Source organism: Caloenas nicobarica, chromosome 6 (assembly GCF_036013445.1).
Source record: "Caloenas nicobarica isolate bCalNic1 chromosome 6, bCalNic1.hap1, whole genome shotgun sequence".
NCBI lineage: Eukaryota > Metazoa > Chordata > Aves > Columbiformes > Columbidae > Caloenas > Caloenas nicobarica.
Genome location: NC_088250.1, coordinates 35,361,597 through 35,381,129, shown reverse-complemented (window position 1 = coordinate 35,381,129; position 19,533 = coordinate 35,361,597). Strand labels below are relative to the sequence as shown.

Sequence of the window (19,533 nt, the reverse complement as noted above, 5' to 3'; positions counted from 1 at the left end):
TGTTAAGTGGTTTAGCAATTAAAAAATACTTATACTACATAAATGCCCTCTTTAACAGCTGATTTCTTCTACTTTCACTGTAGAAGTAACAATTTCCAATTTCTACAAACATCTGAAACACTAGAAAACTATGCAGAACATGAGTTTTACCAGCTACAGGTAAATAGGAAAAGTTGGGTGATTATTCCTCCTCCAGTACACCGAAGTCTTTCATTTCAAACACATGAGCCAGAAAAACCACCCAATCCCAGAATAAACGCACACAGTGGCAATTTCACACCACAGAAAAAGCTCATTAATAGAATGGCATGACCCATTTTTAAATTTAGCTGTTGGGAGGATGGAAACAGAGCTGCTGTACCTGTGGTACAGGTTGCTGCATGTATCCCTGCTGCTGGAGTACTTGCTGGTTGACAGGGTGGCCAGATGTGGAGTAGCCTGGAGCAGACACGGGCTGGCCCGAGGGCGCAGCTGGAGCAGCTGTGAGGATGTAACCCGGCTGCTGCGGGGGCTGCAGGACCACAGTGGACTGGAACAGAGCACTGGGAGCTTCGGCTGGATCTGCAGGTGGCTGGCGGGCAAGACTCATATGGCTAAACTGCGATCCTAGGTTGTCTTGCTGTAATAGTTAAAAAAAAAAAAAAAAAAGGAAAGTTACATTCACAAATGCATATTCAAGAAAAAAAAAGAATAGCCAAATATCTCAATAAATTTCAGATATGCACATCACAAATTACTGTGCATTAGCAACAAAGAACAAAAGGAAAGAATGAGGTGGAACACAGTGGTAAATCATCTTCAGGGCTGACAGCAGGAAAGAACATCCCCACTGAGACATTTCACTGCAAATACTCGGTTTCTGGATTACATCTGCCTCTGTCTACCTATTGTAAGAGTTCAATTGTGAAAAATCAAGTGAGAATTTTTCTCACTAACATTTTCTGATTGGACTCCAAAGCTTGAGTGAAAACATCTAACCCCAGTTAAAACAGCAGAAGGCATTAGTATTGCTAAGTAATTTTTGGTTTTAAGAGCTTAAGTTAATAAGGCTGTAATCCTGAACAACGAGGTACATTCCTCTAACTTAGTACTAGACTACATGCAAGGATTAATTTACTTTAGCCTGAAATGGAGTAACAGCTGGAAGTAACGTGCTCCAGTGGTTTCCTACTGTCTGTATTTTATTAACATCTGAAACTATGATGCTGATTGCACTGAACACTGCAGGAGTCCTGCAAAATTTTCAACTTCTATTACTGTAACCTCAAGCTCCTTTTCTTTACAAGCAACTCAGCATCAAATAATCAACATCCTGGAAATCAGAAGTATCCCTAGTATTGGGGTTTTTTTGCTGAACAGGAAGATTTGGTTCACACTTCAAAAGTGGCCTCTCCAAACACGGAGGAACATCAAAAATATTTTAAGACCACCTTATCTTCTCTTAGATCATCCTGGAGAAGAGAGGAGTTAATCAAGAAAGAGTAAGAGCAAGCTGGCATTTACTGATTAGCTACGTTCAAATCTTATGGTGAATTTTTAGAGTTTCCAGGCTAAAGATATTCTTAGTTACCACTGGAAATATGAATTTGCATTTCAAACTTTATTTAGAATACTTCTGCAGCTTAAAAAGCCTTATTTTCATTAGATCAACAATCTAACTTAGCCTTTGGCATTTTGCTCTTTAATGATGGCTATTAACACAAATATAATGCTCTTCTATGTTGGATTTTACGTTCTGCTTCTCATAATACCCAGTTTAGAGAGGAGATATCATCAATCCTTTTCACTATGTTACCTAAGTTACCATCAGCAGGAATAAATTTTTGAAACTGCCAGCCTGCTTAGTATTTGAACCCATTTCCTGAATGTGAACCACTTTGAAATGATTATAAACCCAGAAGAAGTTTCATTTTCTGCTTTAACAACCATGTGCCTCACAACAATTGTGAATCATGGCACAGTGACACCTCAACTACCTGCTGCTAACAGCAATTTAGTCGTATGCTAAACTTGCATAGGAAGCTCACATTGGTTAATTAACCAGTCTCATTTCATTCTTAAGGAGGTAAGTTACAGTGACTGCAGGTCACAGGTATTCAAACAGTAAAATAACATGGGAAACAACATTGCTAAAAAACCCACCACCCTCCACAAAGTGCAGCTCCTTTTAGAATCGTATACCTAAAGTACAAGTAACAGTTACAATATAGTTTTAATTATATGCAGGCTATCAAATTCAGATAAGTCTGTATCTATTATTGGAAGACATTTCTCATTCATGTTGAAAATAGTAACGAAATAAAACCTCTGAATACGTATTAAAATAGCTATTGTATAACATTGTGGTGGCTTAACCAGTGCCTACCAAGCTGCTCTATCACTCTCCTATCCATAGCAATATGGGGGAGAAAATGTATGAGGGTTCATAGAAGAAAGAGCAGACAAAGAAACAAGAAAGGACGGAAAGAGGTTAATCTAGAGACATAAAAAAGCACTGACTGGTTAACAAAAAAATAGCATTGAAAAACTGTTCCTTTACAAAGGGAAATAATATATATCTAAATACCTAAATGCAAAAATATATGGATATAGCCTCAACTGTATAAATTTCTGCTGAACTTGAAATAAACAGGTTAAAATCTCAGGAACCATTTTCCCCCACTTAGGTAGTATTTGATGGTGATTGAAAAGCTAGCCAGTCATTACACCGGTATCGCATGCCACGGACAAACAACCAAGCAAAGGTCAGCACCCACTAAAGATTAACCCATGCCGAGAGGAGATGAACAGAAGATGTAATACCACAGAATATTGCTGTGTAGAGGAGACTGGCAGGAGCGGGGGTGGATAAGAGACTGCAGAGTACTGAACAGGCTGGGAAGAAGGCTGCAGAGGCCGCATAGGCTGAAGAAATAACAGGTTTATAAACATGGTTAACATCAGGGTAAGAGAAGTGAAAACAAAGTCAAAGTCTTGTAATAGGAAAAAAGGCAACTATGCCCTATTATCAGAAATAGAATGGATATTTTAAGCTAAAGACTGCCTAGAATTAAAATGAAAGTAATTTTCAATATCTCAGTCTCCCAGCAGAAATACATTTTCCTTACTGGTTACACGTTATACTAGCTATAAGTCAGCAAATTGCTTCTATTTAACATTTACTGTTTCTTTTAGAGGATTTTTTTTGAAACTATAAAATAAAAACTAACGTGCATTCTAAAGACAAGTTGTTTCAAAGCATCTAAAGACAGAGTGAATTTACTACCAACCACAGCTTAAAACATATTACTTTCACTTATTCAATAACACTCAAATATTTTCTCTAGAGTGTGGTTATTTGAACATCAGAGAGGTATCATTGCTGATCATAGTTTTGGCAGGTTCAGCTCCATTTTCCATGGAGAAGGCAAGCATTGAAGTAGTAAAGAATTTGTGAAGAAAACTGCGAATACCACATGCAGACTTCTATACACTAGACAGGGAGAAAGGGTACAAAGGAGCCTTTTTCAAAAGAAACCATCTCTGCTGTGGCATACGCAGGTATCCTCAACAGAAGATTCAAGCCAGGGGAAATGAACAAGGATAAAGGTTTAGATTAAGTTCTATAAATAACTTGTTGGTAAAATTTGAGAGCAATTTGAAAAACACCGCAGGAGACGATAACCAGTAGCTTGGTGCCTGAAATAGCTGCTGTAAAAAGAGGTAGAACCCCCACTTCTCCTGCCCATATACACTCTTTGCTTTTCCTTTCTTCTTTAAGGGCTGAGTTCATCTTTAATCTGGCCTATTTTACTAAGTTCCTCTTGTATAACATGAGATGGATAAAAAACATCCTGTTCTTCAGCGTGCAGTTTTGAGTAGAGTAAGCCAAAGTGCTACTAAAGAGGTGTTCGTAGTCTATCAGTTGTAAGCTACCTCTTTTGTGCTGTAACTACTGCTTGTGCAGTACAACTCAAGAATGCATCGGCCTAAAAAATAACCTCGAGACAAGGAAACAAAGACTTCAGTTGGATCCGCTCTCTTCCCAGGTTGCTGTGAGACTGTGAATGCCAGGAGTAACCACATGCTGTGACTCCTGAGAAGGCAGAACCTCTTGATACACCAAAACACTTTCATACTCAAATATTTTCTATATTTTTAAGAAAAGGCTGCCTACAATATTTGCTTATTAGCAGAACTGATAGTTCCGAGGACTGGGGCGGGGGGGAAAAAATCCAGTTACCCATATCTAGGCAGCTATTACTTATGCTTCAACAGAACAAACCTCCTGATCCCTTGTTATCAGACACCAACATGACAGTCAGTGGTACGAGCACCACGTGTTTGACATGTGCACCTGTGAGAGGACGTGATTCGCTGCTGGCGGCTGCGGAGGCGGCGCGGGAAGAGGCGGCTGTTGCGCAGGTCCAGGCACTTGGGTCCTACCAGGTTGCTGAGGCATGGGAGGGTTGTACACGACTGGAGTGCCATCGGGGTTGAGGAACGGCTGACCTGAGAGGTTGGAAAAGAACACACACAAGCCAACGGCAGCCGGCTGCATCATCCAGCTTTGGGGAAAAGAACAACAAATGTGTTTACAGCAGGCAAAATGAATAAAATTTGAAATTTAATCAAACTGGTTTATACGACAGATTTATGCCAAATACCCACAACTATATTTATAATAGCAATGACTACACAGGCACCATTCAACAAACTATAGGCAGTTAAAAACCAAAACAATTAAATAAAACCACCCAGTCTTTTCTTAATAAACACAGATGTGTTTGCTGTATCCTGCCTATCTTGAAAACTCATTTTTAATAAAGTGGATTGAAAAAGGCAGGAATAATAAAGGAAAATCCTACTAAAATACTATTTTAAGGACCTTCTAGAAGGCAATTGAATCTCCTTTAATCAGTGTGAACGCCAACCAGAACACAGGAGAGCTTAAAGGCAGATATTTTAAAAAATACATAAAAACCAATAGTTGCAATGGTACTCCCACAACTGCTAATGAGATCACTGTTAAAAGACTCTCTTCAGTTTATCTGAACCTATTCATAGGTTAATTGGCTTTTCGCTTTCAAATGAAATAATGTAGTATGACTTCCCTATTCAATAGTTTGCAACTTCAATATGACAGCAGTGGACTAATGAAAGACCATTTAAAAAATAAACTACTTAAAAGCAAATTATAAACAAACAGTGATTTATTTTGGTGCCTGGATTGGGAAAAACTAAAGCAAAGGAACAAGAGATGAGCTGGCAAGGACCTGTGTCTAGCTGCTTAATGACCGATGTTTTACATTGGCTTGTTTCGGTGCTTAAGGTCCAAATACTGATGTAAATTTTTATCTCTTCCTATATAAATATTATATTGTCTGAGAATCTTTCCACAAAGCTATAAAGTAAGACTAAAGCCTTTGCACCCTAGCTGGGGTCCTGTCAAAACAGACTAATGCTCCTTCAGACTTCTTTGTCCCATCAGATTTAAGTGCAACTGGCCAATATAAGAGTGTAGAAGTTACTGACGAGAGGACTGAGGCAATTAATGCAAGAGAGAGACAGGAAGCATGAACAGATTTGCTATATTCAATTTAGCTTAATGGATTTCTCTTTATTGCTCAAGAATTGGGAATGTTCCCATAAATAGGGAGTCACATTTTCTTATTTCCTTCTACCACTTTCTGGTAATCACTGGAGCTTAACTTGTTTCCTGTAGTGGCTCAATAAGAACTAATTACTGTCTTCAGGTACTGGGAAGAATGACTCTGCTGACCCAAGGTCACCAGATCGTCTGTCAGAAATGCTGAAAAACCAGCCTATGTGGGTTTTTTTTTTTTTTGGTTTAACTCAGGTTGTCATTTGGAACAATAAAGTCAGATGAACAATTACAGAATATGATGATTCAAGTACATTATAAGTCAAAATTTTGTCTGAACCTAGATATTTCTTGTTCTGGAAGTGTACTTTATCTTCTGTTAGACACTCATTAGATATTAACATAATCTTCTGTTATGAAAGACTATTACTGACTGGTTTAAATACATGAAAATGGATAAAACAGGAATAATCACAATTGGAAATCAAGCTAATTTTAATGAATATTGAACACAGGTCTAAAATTCTGCTGCCTTATCTGAGGAAGGTGCAAGTACAAGATGCTTTCAGATGAAAAACTTTCACAATCACATTTATTTCTCTGCCCTTTCCTGTTGTGTGGAAGCGCCATCAGTGGAACAGGGAAAATGACCAACAGAAAGTGACACTAATCATGTGCCAAAGGTCGACAAGCACATAACTGAAATGAAGATGACTCAAACCTGCTTTTTAAATGAAAAAAACTGTGTCATATTTTACATGGAATCATTTTGAAGCTGGTGGTATCGTTTCAGTTCCTGCAATATCTGTACTGAAATCTTTGGAGTTACTGCACAGTAGAAGTCATGCTATAAACTTGTAATATAAAAAATGACAGCAAACATTCTTCTTATTTCGTGTAGAGTACAAAGTACTCTAGTGTATACAAACACTAAACCTACTCATTTTTCTAGCAAAACTTGTTCACTGATCATCATATTTGTCTTCAGAGGGTCAACACGCACAATGGAAAATTCATGGAGAAGATGAACAACTATCACATTACAACTAGAAAACCTCAGTCAATAGTGCCCTTGTCCAGAACCTAGATCTAAGGTGGGAAATACAACCTCCTCCAAATCCAGCGGCTAGCTACGGAAATTGGATGCTACAGCTAGCCATTTGTAACCAATTTGTTAGCAGGCTTGGCTTCAACTATTTGGTTATACAGTAAGGCATAAGAGAAACGTTAGGTAGCATATCAATATACAGAATAATTAATTAAAAAAAATACAACAACAATTTATTTGCGTTAAGGAAAAAAGAGAATTTTATCTATTTCAGTGTTAAACCTTTTAGTTATAGAAGATAAATAACTTAATAACTGATCATTTTAACAACCCTAGTGGGAAAAATTTAGTTTAAAACATCATGTGCAGTTATATTCAAACATAAAAAAAGCCCACCTACAGAATTATGGGAAATATATCTTGGAAGTATTTCCTTTTCTACAAGGAAAACAAGTCTTTAAACTAAAATTAAAATATAACCATTTTTCAAAGATTACAATGTGTTGCATAAAAGGTAAATTAAAATTTGTCGTCAGGATTTAACTTCTGCAATAAAGTAGAAGTTTGCCCAGAGCACGCTAACCAGTCATTTAATCCAGACAAGTTGTTACACATCTTGCATCTACATTATGAAATACCAATTTCCTACTACTTATTAAAAATACCAGTATTGACCAACTACTCCAACACTGATTTAATCCTGTTTTAACCTGACAAAGAGTTTAGAAATAGCGTGAAAAGCCATGCTCATTTCTTTCAGTGTCATGAGTATAGAGATACAAGAATATGTTGCAACAAACAAAATGATGATAAACTCTTTCAAGTCAATATGAATACTTCCTCAGGCTCTCTCCTCTCACTGAAACTGTGATATAGTAGCACTAAGAAAGACTTTTTCCTCTCCCGAAAAAAAGCCAAAACAATTCAGTTATTCTACGTTCTGGATAATAAATCATAGGATTTTCATATTTTGTGCAAGTCACTCATTAAAATATTACATAAGTTAAAATTCTAGAAGAGAAAATTGAATTTGCTTATTGTTTTGATCCTAGAGTCATGCTTTCTTTTTAAAATTAAGTGCACTGAACAAACACAACCACAGGAAAAAAAAAAAAAAGAGAGAAAAAGAAAGGACAATACTGACATTCAGCCTTATGCAAACACTCGTGCATTTTTCTCCAAGTTCTCAATTGTAAGAAAAACATCCACAAGCGCGTACCAACCTGTTTGCGGGTTGATCAGCACGCTGCCAGGCGGTATGCCTGCCGCTTCCAAGGGAAGCAAAAAGAAGCTAGTGCTAGGAGGCGCCACTTGCCCGCTTATGCCACCATCAAAGGAAAGAGAGTTACTAGAGCTGGCGGTGGGGTAGGCGGCCGGCGTGCCGTGAGAGGGCTGGCTTAGAGCTGGCACTGGAAGAGGCTGCTGGGTGTGAGAAAGAGAACCCGTGGATGACCCTACACTACTAGAAGACTCTGAACCTAGGAAAGGAGTAACGAGAAATTGTTTTTACCTCGAGACAGAAACATCGCGATCGCTTAAAATATATACTTGTAAATGCGTACCCTTAAAGCTCAGCGTTAAGTACATTTTCAAACAGTGGCCTTTTCAATGAATTCCCCCTTCATCTCCCCTGGGATACCATTACGAGATCCTTCTGTGAACCAAGGGTCAATTCAGCACTGCTTTGCACTGTCAAGTGAGACTTTCATATCTAGCTCCAATTTTCTGGACCAAAAATACATTCCTGTACATATGCACGCGTGTGGATGTTCAGCTCATCCACAACTTCAGCGATTGCTCACTGTCTCCAAAGCGGTGTGTATCCATTGATACACCAGAGCAATCGCACACGTGCAGGCCATGGGGTAGTGCAGGGTCAGTGGGCCCCATGTCCCTTCAGCTACACTGGCTAAATTCGCCTGCTCTGTAGATGTGGCCAGCATGCAAGCAATGATTTTTTAAAAATTTGTTTCTCCACTAATAGATGTCAGAGATCTTCTCTGACTCACCTGCTGGACAAACTACAGAATACTAAAACAAAAAACCCACACAAAACTCTGTTGTTTTGTGTGTTTGTTTTCCCTCCTTCAGACTGAAATCACAAATACAGCCACAAAAAGTGCTGGTAATATGGTAGCTTTAGCCTAGTTTTAGGCAACAATTCAAGTTCAAAAGGAGTATGAAATAACTGCTTGAAAGCAATAATCCTTGTACAGATATGAATGACTATAAACATTGCAAGGCAGTGGAGAACCAGACCCTGAGCTTTCTGAAAGCCAAGGCATGCAGCTCAAAGCAACACTCCAACAGTCTGTAGAACTGCCCTGTTCCTAAGTCACTGTATACCTAGATCTCTAGGTAAGCAGTTTATTATACTTTTTTTAAGTCTTTGCTATGGCATTTGCAGTACTTGGAGACAGAATGCGGTTGTTTAAATTTAAGAACTCTTCATCAGCAGCCTCTATACAATCCAGAAGAGAAAGTAAGACTCAAAAAGGGCTGTGACAAAATGTATCTACTGTTTGAAGTTACTCTGGAGCCCTTCATAAAAATTTCTAATTGCAACCCTTGTGTGTATGGAAAGACAGGATAGCTTGAAGCATTTGCTGATGCTGTTTCCAGATGAAGTACAAAGCTTACAATTGTAAACTGAGCAAAATAGCATAACCCAGAATAATCCTTTAAAACAATCCTCCCCTGACCAGAGCTACTTTGATTAGATTTCTTTACAAGTGTATCCACTTCTAGATTATGTAGAGAAATTAAGCTGAAGCCATCATAATTAAAGCCAATTACATCTTTGGTCAAAATGAACAAGCAAAACCGATCTCAACAGATGCAAAATCACCACAACCTGTAGCTGCAGTGAAACAACCACCATCACAATAGGTATTCTGAACTCTGAATGTTAACTTTCAGAATACCAAAATAAAGTTTCCAGTGAAATGTTAAGAATCCATTTATGTTTGGTTTTTTTATTTTTTTTCAATTTAGAAAACAAGTATTTCTAAGAATATATTTTATATATATGTTATTGTCAGGTTGTAGTTTCTTTTCAAGCTGTGCCAAATAGTATTACTACATTGCTAAATGAAATAACTCAATGTTATGGCACAATTTCACAGCATATGCAGAAGTACCTTGGAATGTATTTTTTTTTTTTATACAAGTATACAACAGAAAAACACAGAATTTGTAATTGTTCTCCTGCATCAAGATACAGAAGTGTGGTGATACACCTATAAGGCAGTGGTGCTTTAAGGGAAAGCAAAAAATTTAAGTAGATCCTCAATTGAAAGAAGTTTTATAAATAAGATCAAATATAGGCAAGCAATAATATTCTGCTTTTTTTACAGTCCTACTTCAAATTCTGAAGTAGTGCATCCATGTACTACAAGCCTCAAGTTCTCCACAACCAAGATTATCTATTGGATCAAATTATGTTGGCATTTGGAATACAAATATGTATTAAATTTCATTTTTGACCCACAGAAGATTTATATCCATATTTTGAGATTTTGTTTTGACATTAATTACAAGTTAACACACCTTTGAAACCCAGACTCTTATGAGTATTTCCCTCCAACATTTCTGAATCTTAAACAATAGACTTTGTTCCACTGACCTGATTTTTCAGCAATTTAATAACCGAGCAAGCTTTTTAGCCATATTAATTTCAATTTAACAATGGCGCTGAAAGATAACGCAATAAATATAGCTAACAATTCATAGGCTTTAATGCTGTTTTTTCCTAGCTAGTAGGACAGCAGCACACGGACTGCACAATGCAGCTTTGTCACACTGGAGAGCTGAACTCTGAAGTTTCATTTTGCATAAAGCACTTATGTGGAAAAATGTTTTCAAATCCTTTTAGATGAAATGCATTTATAGCTTAAAGCCACATATAATGCACTTTAAAACTCTCCTTCAAAGTCAGACGTCTTTGTTTTCATTTGCTACCTGAGTTCTAGCTCTCCAAGGCAGTTCCACACTATAGGGCCAGGTCTATGGTCACCCCATGTCTGCAGCACCCGCTGCACCCAGAGGGAGCTGCACACACCCAGCACCTACGCGACTGAGGCCTCTACCTACGTACACACCTGCAATACGCACCGAGTACCAAACCGTCGCTGCTACGGAACTATGTATTTGTACAGATGTTATTATACCTGTTTTGGACAGCCTGCCTGTGCTTTTGCTGCTTCCAGAGCTGTCTCCTCTCGTCAGCACGGATATCCCGCTGAAGCTGCTGGCTTTGGTCACCGCTGGCTTCAGGTTGCGGAGGGAGCTGTCGGAGTCCGTGCTGCTCCAGGGACGAGGTTCGCAATACTTCAGCTCAGTCTCTGTACTGCTCTGATGGCTGTTGGCTGATCTCCCTGATGCTTCCTTATTGATTCTGTAAGTTATAAACTAAACTTTTAGCACCAGCATCAATTGCAAAATAAGGAAAAATTAAAAAAAAAAAAAGTGAAATGCATGCAAAATACTTCGGGATGTTATTTTGTTTTGAAGAAAGCATCAAATACCTAAGTATCTGTCGTCTTTGTTGTGTACTATTAGTTTCTTCCTCCTGGATTCTGTTGACATTTTAATAAGATAGCTTAATATTTATTAAGAAAATAGGAAAATGAAACAGAATTAGACTGCAAATTTTCTTACCTTTTATCAGTGAAATAATTCTCTTGGGAACACAGGGACTGAAGGGCAAAGAAGTGTAGAAATTAATATGAATAGCATCTAGAACCCCTACTACAGAGCAGTAACAAAACGTTGCAATTTGGAATCTTTTGTATTCTACATGGACTTTCACAGCATCCTCTTTGTATTAAACTGCCTGAAAACAACCTCTTTGGTGGACGATTTCCACAGTATGAAAAAAAGAAAAGACAATACAATAAGGCCCATCTGCAGGAAATAAAAGTTCGCATTAGAACAGTTACAATGCCGCCCATTGTGTTTATATCAGTATTTTTCTGAAGTTACAATTCTTCCATTGGGCCTTCGCTGCCTTATGCAACTTCTGGCTGCTTTGCGACCTCACAAGTCCATCACCACCACCTGAGTGGCCTTGTCTTCTGCTTGGAAGTGTGAAGTACGAGATGATGCTGCCTGCTGCAATAACTGTACTGAGTTCTTTGGGTATGAGTACAATATACAGTAAAAAGGCTATTATTAACTTCAATTATGTTGTCCTTGACTGTGACTTCTGACATTTGGTACAATAAATTCTTTCAAGTCATGGTACATTCTGAGAGTACAATACATGGTAAGTGAGCATGCAAAAGGAAAAGGGAATTTTATATCCAAAAGACCATTCTTTTTGTTCATAACTACGGTGAACAAAAAAGAAAAAAGGTTTGTAGAAAATATTGGGATGTAGCAAATTAGCCTCTCAGAGCTCATTACTCTCTCTTCAGAAGAAGAATCTGGTTTTGGATGTGAAAGAGCTACGGATAGATGTCAGAAAGAGTGGATTATTAGAAGCAATGCATATTTTTGATGACATATTTGTTCTATTTCACTCAATATAATTAAATATTATCACTACTTGTGATTGAATTACAGTTTACACTGTAGTCCTGCTTGGTAACTCCAGTCAAGAGAGAATAAACTTCTGCATTTCTGACTGAAATTTCATATATGGGAATGTAAATCACGTTACGGTGGTGACATAAGATGTGTTTGACATAGACACAAGTGAGAAAAACCCAACGGTTTGCGTTTGGTTTTAACGTGGGGATTTTTTGTGTTGCCCCCCCCTTTTTTTTTTTAATCATTATTGCTCTGGGTAAGGTTGCTTGAATTACATAGAGTAGTGATTAGAGAAAACAGAAGATTTCTCATTAACTTCAATGTATTTAAAACTCACTCAGGCCACACTAATGATCCCTGTCTGCTCAGTCACCTTCAGACTCTGTATAGAAAGTTTCCTGGGAAGAAGCATCTTTTAACAAAAGCATCTGCATGTATGCGTGTGAAGTATTCATACAAAAGATTTTCAAGGATTTTCTTTGATACATACATCTTGTGCAAATATTCTCTCTCTAGCTCTCTGATATTCTTCTTCACGTTCTTCTATGGATTTACTTCTTCTGTCATCTTTTAATCGTATTCTCATCTAAATTAAGTGATACAGTGTCAACTTCTACAGGAAAACAGTATAAATACACAGTCAAATACAGCAAGTGGAAAGAAATAACCCATATGTATTTACCTGGTTGTCATCTTTGTCTAAACTAGAGTTATCTCTTTTAAGGATATACCGCTTCTGGAAATCATCACTCTTCTCATCCTTTATATGCTCACAAAACTTTTGGTCAGGTCTATGAAAAGTCATTAGAAAGAAAGCATTTATGCTTCTGTAGAGAGATATATATATATATACACACATACACACACACCATATGTACCATACACAGTGGAACAAACTGAAATATTCTCAAGATTAATGTTAAATATACTTAAAATTCTAATTGAAGTGATAGATTTTGGTTGTCCAGGCAATGCAAAAGATACCAAAAATGCAAGATGATGCGTTCCCCTGACAAGTCCTGTTGGACAAGACATAACAAACCTGCTTTTTAAATCTCTTCCTCCTTCAAAGCTTTTGCTTTCATTTCGAATTAAGGTGGCAAACAAACCACATACCCTTGGGGAATCAGAAGTGCTCCTGAATCCAGACTGGTGCCATGCAATGGGTATTGGGCATGCATGGAGGTGAAGAGAGCTGCTTTCTGCTAGAGCTGTAATACCTCAGAACTCATTTCAAGGGAAAACAGAAGAGAAGGAGATAGAGGAGAAAGCATTGCAACTGACAAACTTCTAAAAGAAAATGAAGTAGAAATAAGCCAGAGAAGAACAGTACAATGCAGGCAAGCAAGAGCTTCACAAGATCACAGTGAGAGGATGAAGCAACAGATTATATATATTGTTTTGGTAATTTATCTACTTTGTGAAAGAAAATGAGATATTTTGCAAACTCTTGTTATTAAAAATAGATACCAAGTACCTAGACAATAAAACTACTACTATCATAAGAGAAGTTCTCAGACAATATTTGTCTAACAAAGGAGAAAACACAGGTATTACTCTTCTCTATTTATGTTTCTTTATTCGATACCCAGGACATCTGCATAAAGCCAGGAGATGTTTTTCTATAAAGCAGCCAAGCCTAACTCTTAGTTACTGGATGCCCAAACATAATTAGCAGGCATTTCAGAGAACCTTTAGACTGTCTTACCTCTTTCTTTTAAAGGTCCCTGAATTTACTGCCCTGCAATCACCAACTTCCCACTCCACTGAGACGTCCCAGTATGCACTGGGTGGTTGATGTCAGTAACATCACTGATCGGCGATGGAGCCGGGAATCTGCCTATGAGGAAAAGGTAAGTTTGGTTTTATTCAACATGGAGCAGATCTCCAAGGTTTTCTTTCTAAATTCTTATTTTATATCCAAAGCGATTTAAAATAAGAATACTGAAAACATTAAGAATCTAAATGTCTGCAGGTTAGATGAAATGCCTGCTAATTAGTAACTACACCTATAGGGGGCTTCCAGAGGCCATAAGCTATTTAAATACAGTCTAGGGGAAAAAAAAAAGCATAAAAATGAAAAAAATCATCTCTTAATAGCTGTTATCCCACTCTTGAACTGCTAGACTAAAGCTTCAATCTAGAGATGCTGGTAAATGCAAAGGCAACAGATTTGAAATGTCTGGCTTTATAAGTCAATCTAGATAGAGGATTTATAGCCAAAGCAAAACCACATACATGAATACATAAGTTATTTAAAATATATTTAGGCTCTATATATGTTTCTAGACACTATTGAGGAGGAAACTGTTTACTTAAATGAAATTTCAGTGTGGCATATTATTTCAGTTCTACTGACTTTAAAATCAGGGTGGATAATTAGGATTTTTTTTCTCCCAAAACTATGGAGATTGTACATAGACACTGGGATTAGTATGCAGGAACTATGAACTCCTATTTGCATGTTCAAATCAGAGGGTACTTAAAAACAAGTGTCAGGCAAATGCTTTAAGTTAAAACTAGAAACTAAGTGGTGTAACTATTCTAACACATTAGTCCTTCGTCTTTCTGAGAGAGAATGAGGAAAGAGAGCAAGTGCAGAAGACAGAGAGAATAGCCGGGTCCTTCAAATGAAAAGGCCAACTACCCATGGGTTTTGGAGCTGCTGTGGCCCCAGTTCTACTTTTTTTGTCATATTGGATTTGCCATCGTGGTTTCTGCGAGAGCTCCCCAGCCCTCACAGTAAAGTAGCATTCCATGACTCATTAACCTGGTTGACACTTCCACTGATGAGATCTGTCTTCCCTGCTACAATTATTTTGTAAGGCCATGTGAGACCTGTAAGCAACATTATTCCAACAAAACACTTTAATGCTTGAATTTCCCCAGCAGATTGTTTACAGTATAAAAGCCAAAGTTGTGTAAGTCTTGTACCCTCCCTTCGCCAAATCAGAAATGACCGTGTTCTAAGTTAAGGTCTGCTTCTGCTTTCCAAAAGGAACAAAACCCATACTTTGCTGGTATAAATAAACAGGTAAATAGGTGATGTAAATTCATTTCATTTCATGGAAACAAAGCTAGCAATGTATCTCTGTGAGAAAAGCAACAAAATTCTTAACTTAAAGAGAACATTCTTTTTTCCTCAAAAAAGGTATAAGCATGAAACACATCACATTACTACATAGCACTGGAACACAAACAGTAAAGATCTTCCAACTACCTCTCCTTGATGCATGGTTCCCAATGAGCAGACAGATCCCTACAGATGCACCATCATTGCACATTGTATCCCAGGTGTTAAATCTACGCATCGAAAAGTTTTTTCAAGACTTTTACACTTACATTCTTGTATTGCTAGTTTTATTTACTATGACTGCCTTCCCACTCTGGTCCACGTTGTGCTCTAATCCAAAGTAAGCAGCTACCCTGTGCAACAGCATTCTATGGTAAGATGTCATTGGGGGAAACTTTTTTCTTGGAACTCTGGAAGAAAGGAATAGTAGCTTTATTAAATAAACAGGAACACTCTTGAATTCTTTTTTTTCCTATGAGAGTACAGTACTTACTCATTATTACCAATGAAATCTAAAATTTCCTGTTCTAATTTCAGCAGCGTCATTCTGTCCCTGAAAATAAAAACAGAGCAACTCACATATGAGACACTCCAATAACTGCAGCTGTATTGATCTTAAGAATACACAGATAAGATCTGTGATCAAGGGATGATGGCAGACTGTAAATAGGACCACAAGGTGTCAAATGCAGTATTTTTAGGACAAAGCATTCATATTTCACTAAGATATATCTTATTGAACCTGCATAGCGAAACATGCTGTTCTCAGAAATCAGAATATAAGGATCCTCCAAGTAATCTCTGCCCAGTAGGCTCAACAAAAAGTACAGTCACTGAGAAGACAGCCTGAAGAAGAAGTAGTGACAAGGTTGTTTCTTGTTGGTTAGCATGGGTAGTAAGAGGCCTGATCTGGCTGTTGGGTTATGAAGCACATCATAGGATCACTGAGACAGAGTGATAGATACTGATAACAGGAGGCACAGCTGCAACACACCAACAACCGAGTGCTTAAAAGCTGACACACATCGCAATCTGATGCGGTACTAAGAGAAGATGAAAAAGCTAAAATTCAAGTTGATAGAAGTGAACACTAGCTGAAACACCATAAAACGAAAGTTTTAAACATGCTTAAGCCAGTTCCCATAAATCTTTAACAGGTAATGAAATTAACTGTCCCACAGTTCATAATTCGTGCACATCAGGTAACTGAGCTTCCCAGTTACTGTGCCTTTCAACCCACGGCAGACCTTAACCTACAATTTCTTATTTTCATTGAGATGCTCTATGACTTCAAATAGGAACAAAGTGTGAGTCTAACAGAGGTCTGTGCTTCCTAATTTTACTCTATAGGACGAAATGGTGTTGGACCCTTATTACAGTTAATTTTACATTTTTTGCCAATAGAATGGAATCCCAATACATTATCACATTGGAAATTGTAACTGCAATATTAACAAACAACAAGCGATTCCAAAGAAGGGCCATGAAGATGCTCAGAGGGCTGGAGCACCTCTGCTGTGAGGACAGGCTGAGAGAGTTGGGGTTGTTCTGTCTGCAGAAGAGAAGGCTCTGGGCAGACCTCCTAGCAGCCTTCCAGTACCTAAAGGACCTACAAGAAAGCTGGAGAGGGACTTTTTACAAGGGCATGTAGTGATAGGACAAGGCATAATGGCTTTCAACCAAAATAGCAGAGATTTAGGTGAGATATAAGGAAGAAATTCTCCCCCATGAGGGTGGTGAGGCCCTGGCACAGGCTGCCCAGAGCAGCTGTGGACGCCCCATCCCTGGAAGTGTCCAAGGCCGGGTTGGACGGGGCTTTGAGTGACCTGGGCTAGTGGAAGGTGTCCCTGTCCATGGCAGGGGGTGGAACTACGTGATCTTTGAGGTCCCTTCCAACCCAAACCATTCTATGATGCTATGAAATAGTAGTGGAACAGCTTTTGCAACAGCAGCACGATTCTACCGAATTAATTTCGTGCCTTGTATGTATGGCCACAGACATAGTATGAAACCCCACTGAGGAAAAGAGCAAACAAGATAGACAGCAGTGTGCAGCAAACCTCAGAGCAACAACCATGTCAACTCTGTTGCTAACAAATGATGGACTTTAATTAGATCAGATTTGGTTTCTGATGTGCAGAGTGAAAATGTATATCTCTAAATATGGCTATATGATACAGCTTAATAAAAAGTGCCTTTGTCTATAAATTCAGTGGAAGGCAGATTAAAGAGAAGGCAGTTCAGTCTCTAACAAGCAGACACTGAAAGAGTACAAGTTTTAGAGACACAGTACGAGAGTCCCTTCAGGGATGGAACTGCACACAGACAGAATTAATTGCTTATTAAACATTAAAAGCTTTTAAACTATTTTGATGTCTTGAACCTCTACTCATATAACACACAAATTACAGTGGATTGGTGCTTCACATAGCCTGTGCAAACATTCATCTGAAATAACTGGCATATAGTGTTAGACACATAAGGGGGGGAGGGGTAAGGGGAATGGAAAGAAAACAAAAACCACAAACAGGTGGTGTTACATCTGAGGCAAAGATAAGAAAAACAGAAAAATTACATTACTGATGCTTACCTGGGATTGTTTTTTAATGTATTTACTAAAAATTCATGAAGATCTATACCAGTGGAATCTGTGTATTCTTGGCTGGAATCTAAGGGTGAGGTGAAGGAGAGAAAAATTACAGTTTGAAAAAACATTAATACGATTGTCTTACAATTATTGCTTAATATGGTATTTGTGGATCAATTCTATACAACTATTAGGCATGTCACTCCCAAAATTAAACACTTCCAGTTTCCAGGGAAAAAGAAAAAAAACCCCAACCAAACAAAAGACAAAACAGAAACCCCAACCTTCCCCTAATTCAGTCATAATACAGCAGCTATATACTTTGAAGCAGTGCATCACCTTGAGTCACCTGATTTCTCAATACACCACATCGCACTGTTTACACTTCTGGAGACCTCAGCTGATCTACAGAATTACTGCATGTTGCCTGAAGAAATACTGTCATTCAGAATGCAACAGTTTAACCTTCACAAATGTTACTTTGTATTATTACAAATCCTTGCTCTGTTGGACTTCGTTTTCACAACATAATGTTTAGGAGTTTTCAAAAAGAAGTCTCACGGCCTTTTGTCTCCTTTCTGGTTTCAGCGAAACAAAGTATTCAAAGTTTCATTTTGTTCTCTAAAATCTGTCACTGAAGGAATGATTTGCCATCAAATCTTCCCTTACATGAGCACCTTTCAGAGTTCCAGGTCTCAGAAGTAAAACTTACAGGTGTTATAACAATATTTTTGAAACTAAATTTCTTCCAAGAACTACTTACATGTAAACCCAGTCTCAAATTATGCACAGCTCAAACTTAGGCCTACATCCTAGCTGTTCCAGGTCTTTTTGTGGTCAGTCAGGAGAGCAGGCATTGCAAATCAGATTCTGTTAGCAATGAGGGGACTACTGCACAAAGTTGGGAAGGATTCGGTGCAGACAGTATCGGTGCAGGCTTTTTCATTAGAAGCAACAGTCCCGGCAGAGCAGCCTCGCAGCGTAGTGGGAAACTGGGTGACCAAAGTGTCCAGTCTTCAAAAACGAGACCTACATTTTTTCCTGGAGAGAATCCAAGTCCACCCGAGGACAGGGAATCTCTAGTTCCCTAAAGAATGACAGTGAGTTCCTTTATGTACAGAGCTCATTATGCTGTCAGTTGTGCCCATATATTATAAAGAGAGTACAAATGAGAACAAGCAAGTCTGAGCATTTATGGTTTGGGATTGCTTTCAAATCTCAAGAGAGGAAGAGAAGGCAAAAAAAAAAAGGGTATGTCTGGTAAAACAACTGTAAGATTGAATAATTATTTACTTTAATTTTCTTAATTTCCAAGTGAGCAATAATTTAGTTATAATTACTAGAAGACTGATGCTTAAATTCCATCATTCTCCATTTTGGCACATCCTAAATTGGGAAATAATTAACCTCTAGAGGAGATACTGGGTGAATTTAAAACAGCTAACTCTACCTTAGGCATCTTGTCACTTTGCTCTCAATTCCTCATAATTACCTAATATGTCAGGTATCTTTTCTTCTGGGGATGGTGGAAGGTTGTTGGGGTTGGGTCTCAGTTGTTTTTTTGTCTGTTGTTGTTTGCTTGGTTTATTATATTTTATTTTTATTTTAGAAGGTGGGCAGGTACTTTAACGGTTGAGCAAATTAGCTCTGAAAGAACACCCTGGTTTATTAAGGCATCATTTCAAAGACTGAGATTTATAAATGCAGTT

The 19,533-nt window shown here is 38.0% G+C and overlaps 1 protein-coding gene across 12 annotated transcripts in view; it reads right to left on the bottom strand.

Moving 5' to 3' along the window:
- The window catches only part of R3HDM1 (R3H domain containing 1), a 50,048-nt gene that overhangs the window by 15,017 nt on the left and 15,498 nt on the right, over positions 1–19,533 (bottom strand). For 5 of the 12 annotated variants that reach the window (XM_065638092.1, XM_065638094.1, XM_065638098.1 and 2 more), the window contains 12 exons: positions 17,828–17,906; positions 15,731–15,790; positions 15,507–15,647; positions 12,847–12,955; positions 12,655–12,750; positions 11,292–11,329; positions 11,159–11,209; positions 10,802–11,028; positions 7,856–8,110; positions 4,337–4,491; positions 2,803–2,904; positions 362–619 (listed from right to left, as the gene is read on the bottom strand). In XM_065638092.1, coding sequence (XP_065494164.1) covers positions 362–619; positions 2,803–2,904; positions 4,337–4,491; positions 7,856–8,110; positions 10,802–11,028; positions 11,159–11,209; positions 11,292–11,329; positions 12,655–12,750; positions 12,847–12,955; positions 15,507–15,647; positions 15,731–15,790; positions 17,828–17,906 — 1,571 coding nt within the window. The remainder of the gene's footprint in view (positions 1–361; positions 620–2,802; positions 2,905–4,336; positions 4,492–7,855; positions 8,111–10,801; positions 11,029–11,158; positions 11,210–11,291; positions 11,330–12,654; positions 12,751–12,846; positions 12,956–15,506; positions 15,648–15,730; positions 15,791–17,827; positions 17,907–19,533) is intronic. The other 7 variants (XM_065638093.1, XM_065638099.1, XM_065638096.1 and 4 more) reach the window with 5 other exon arrangements.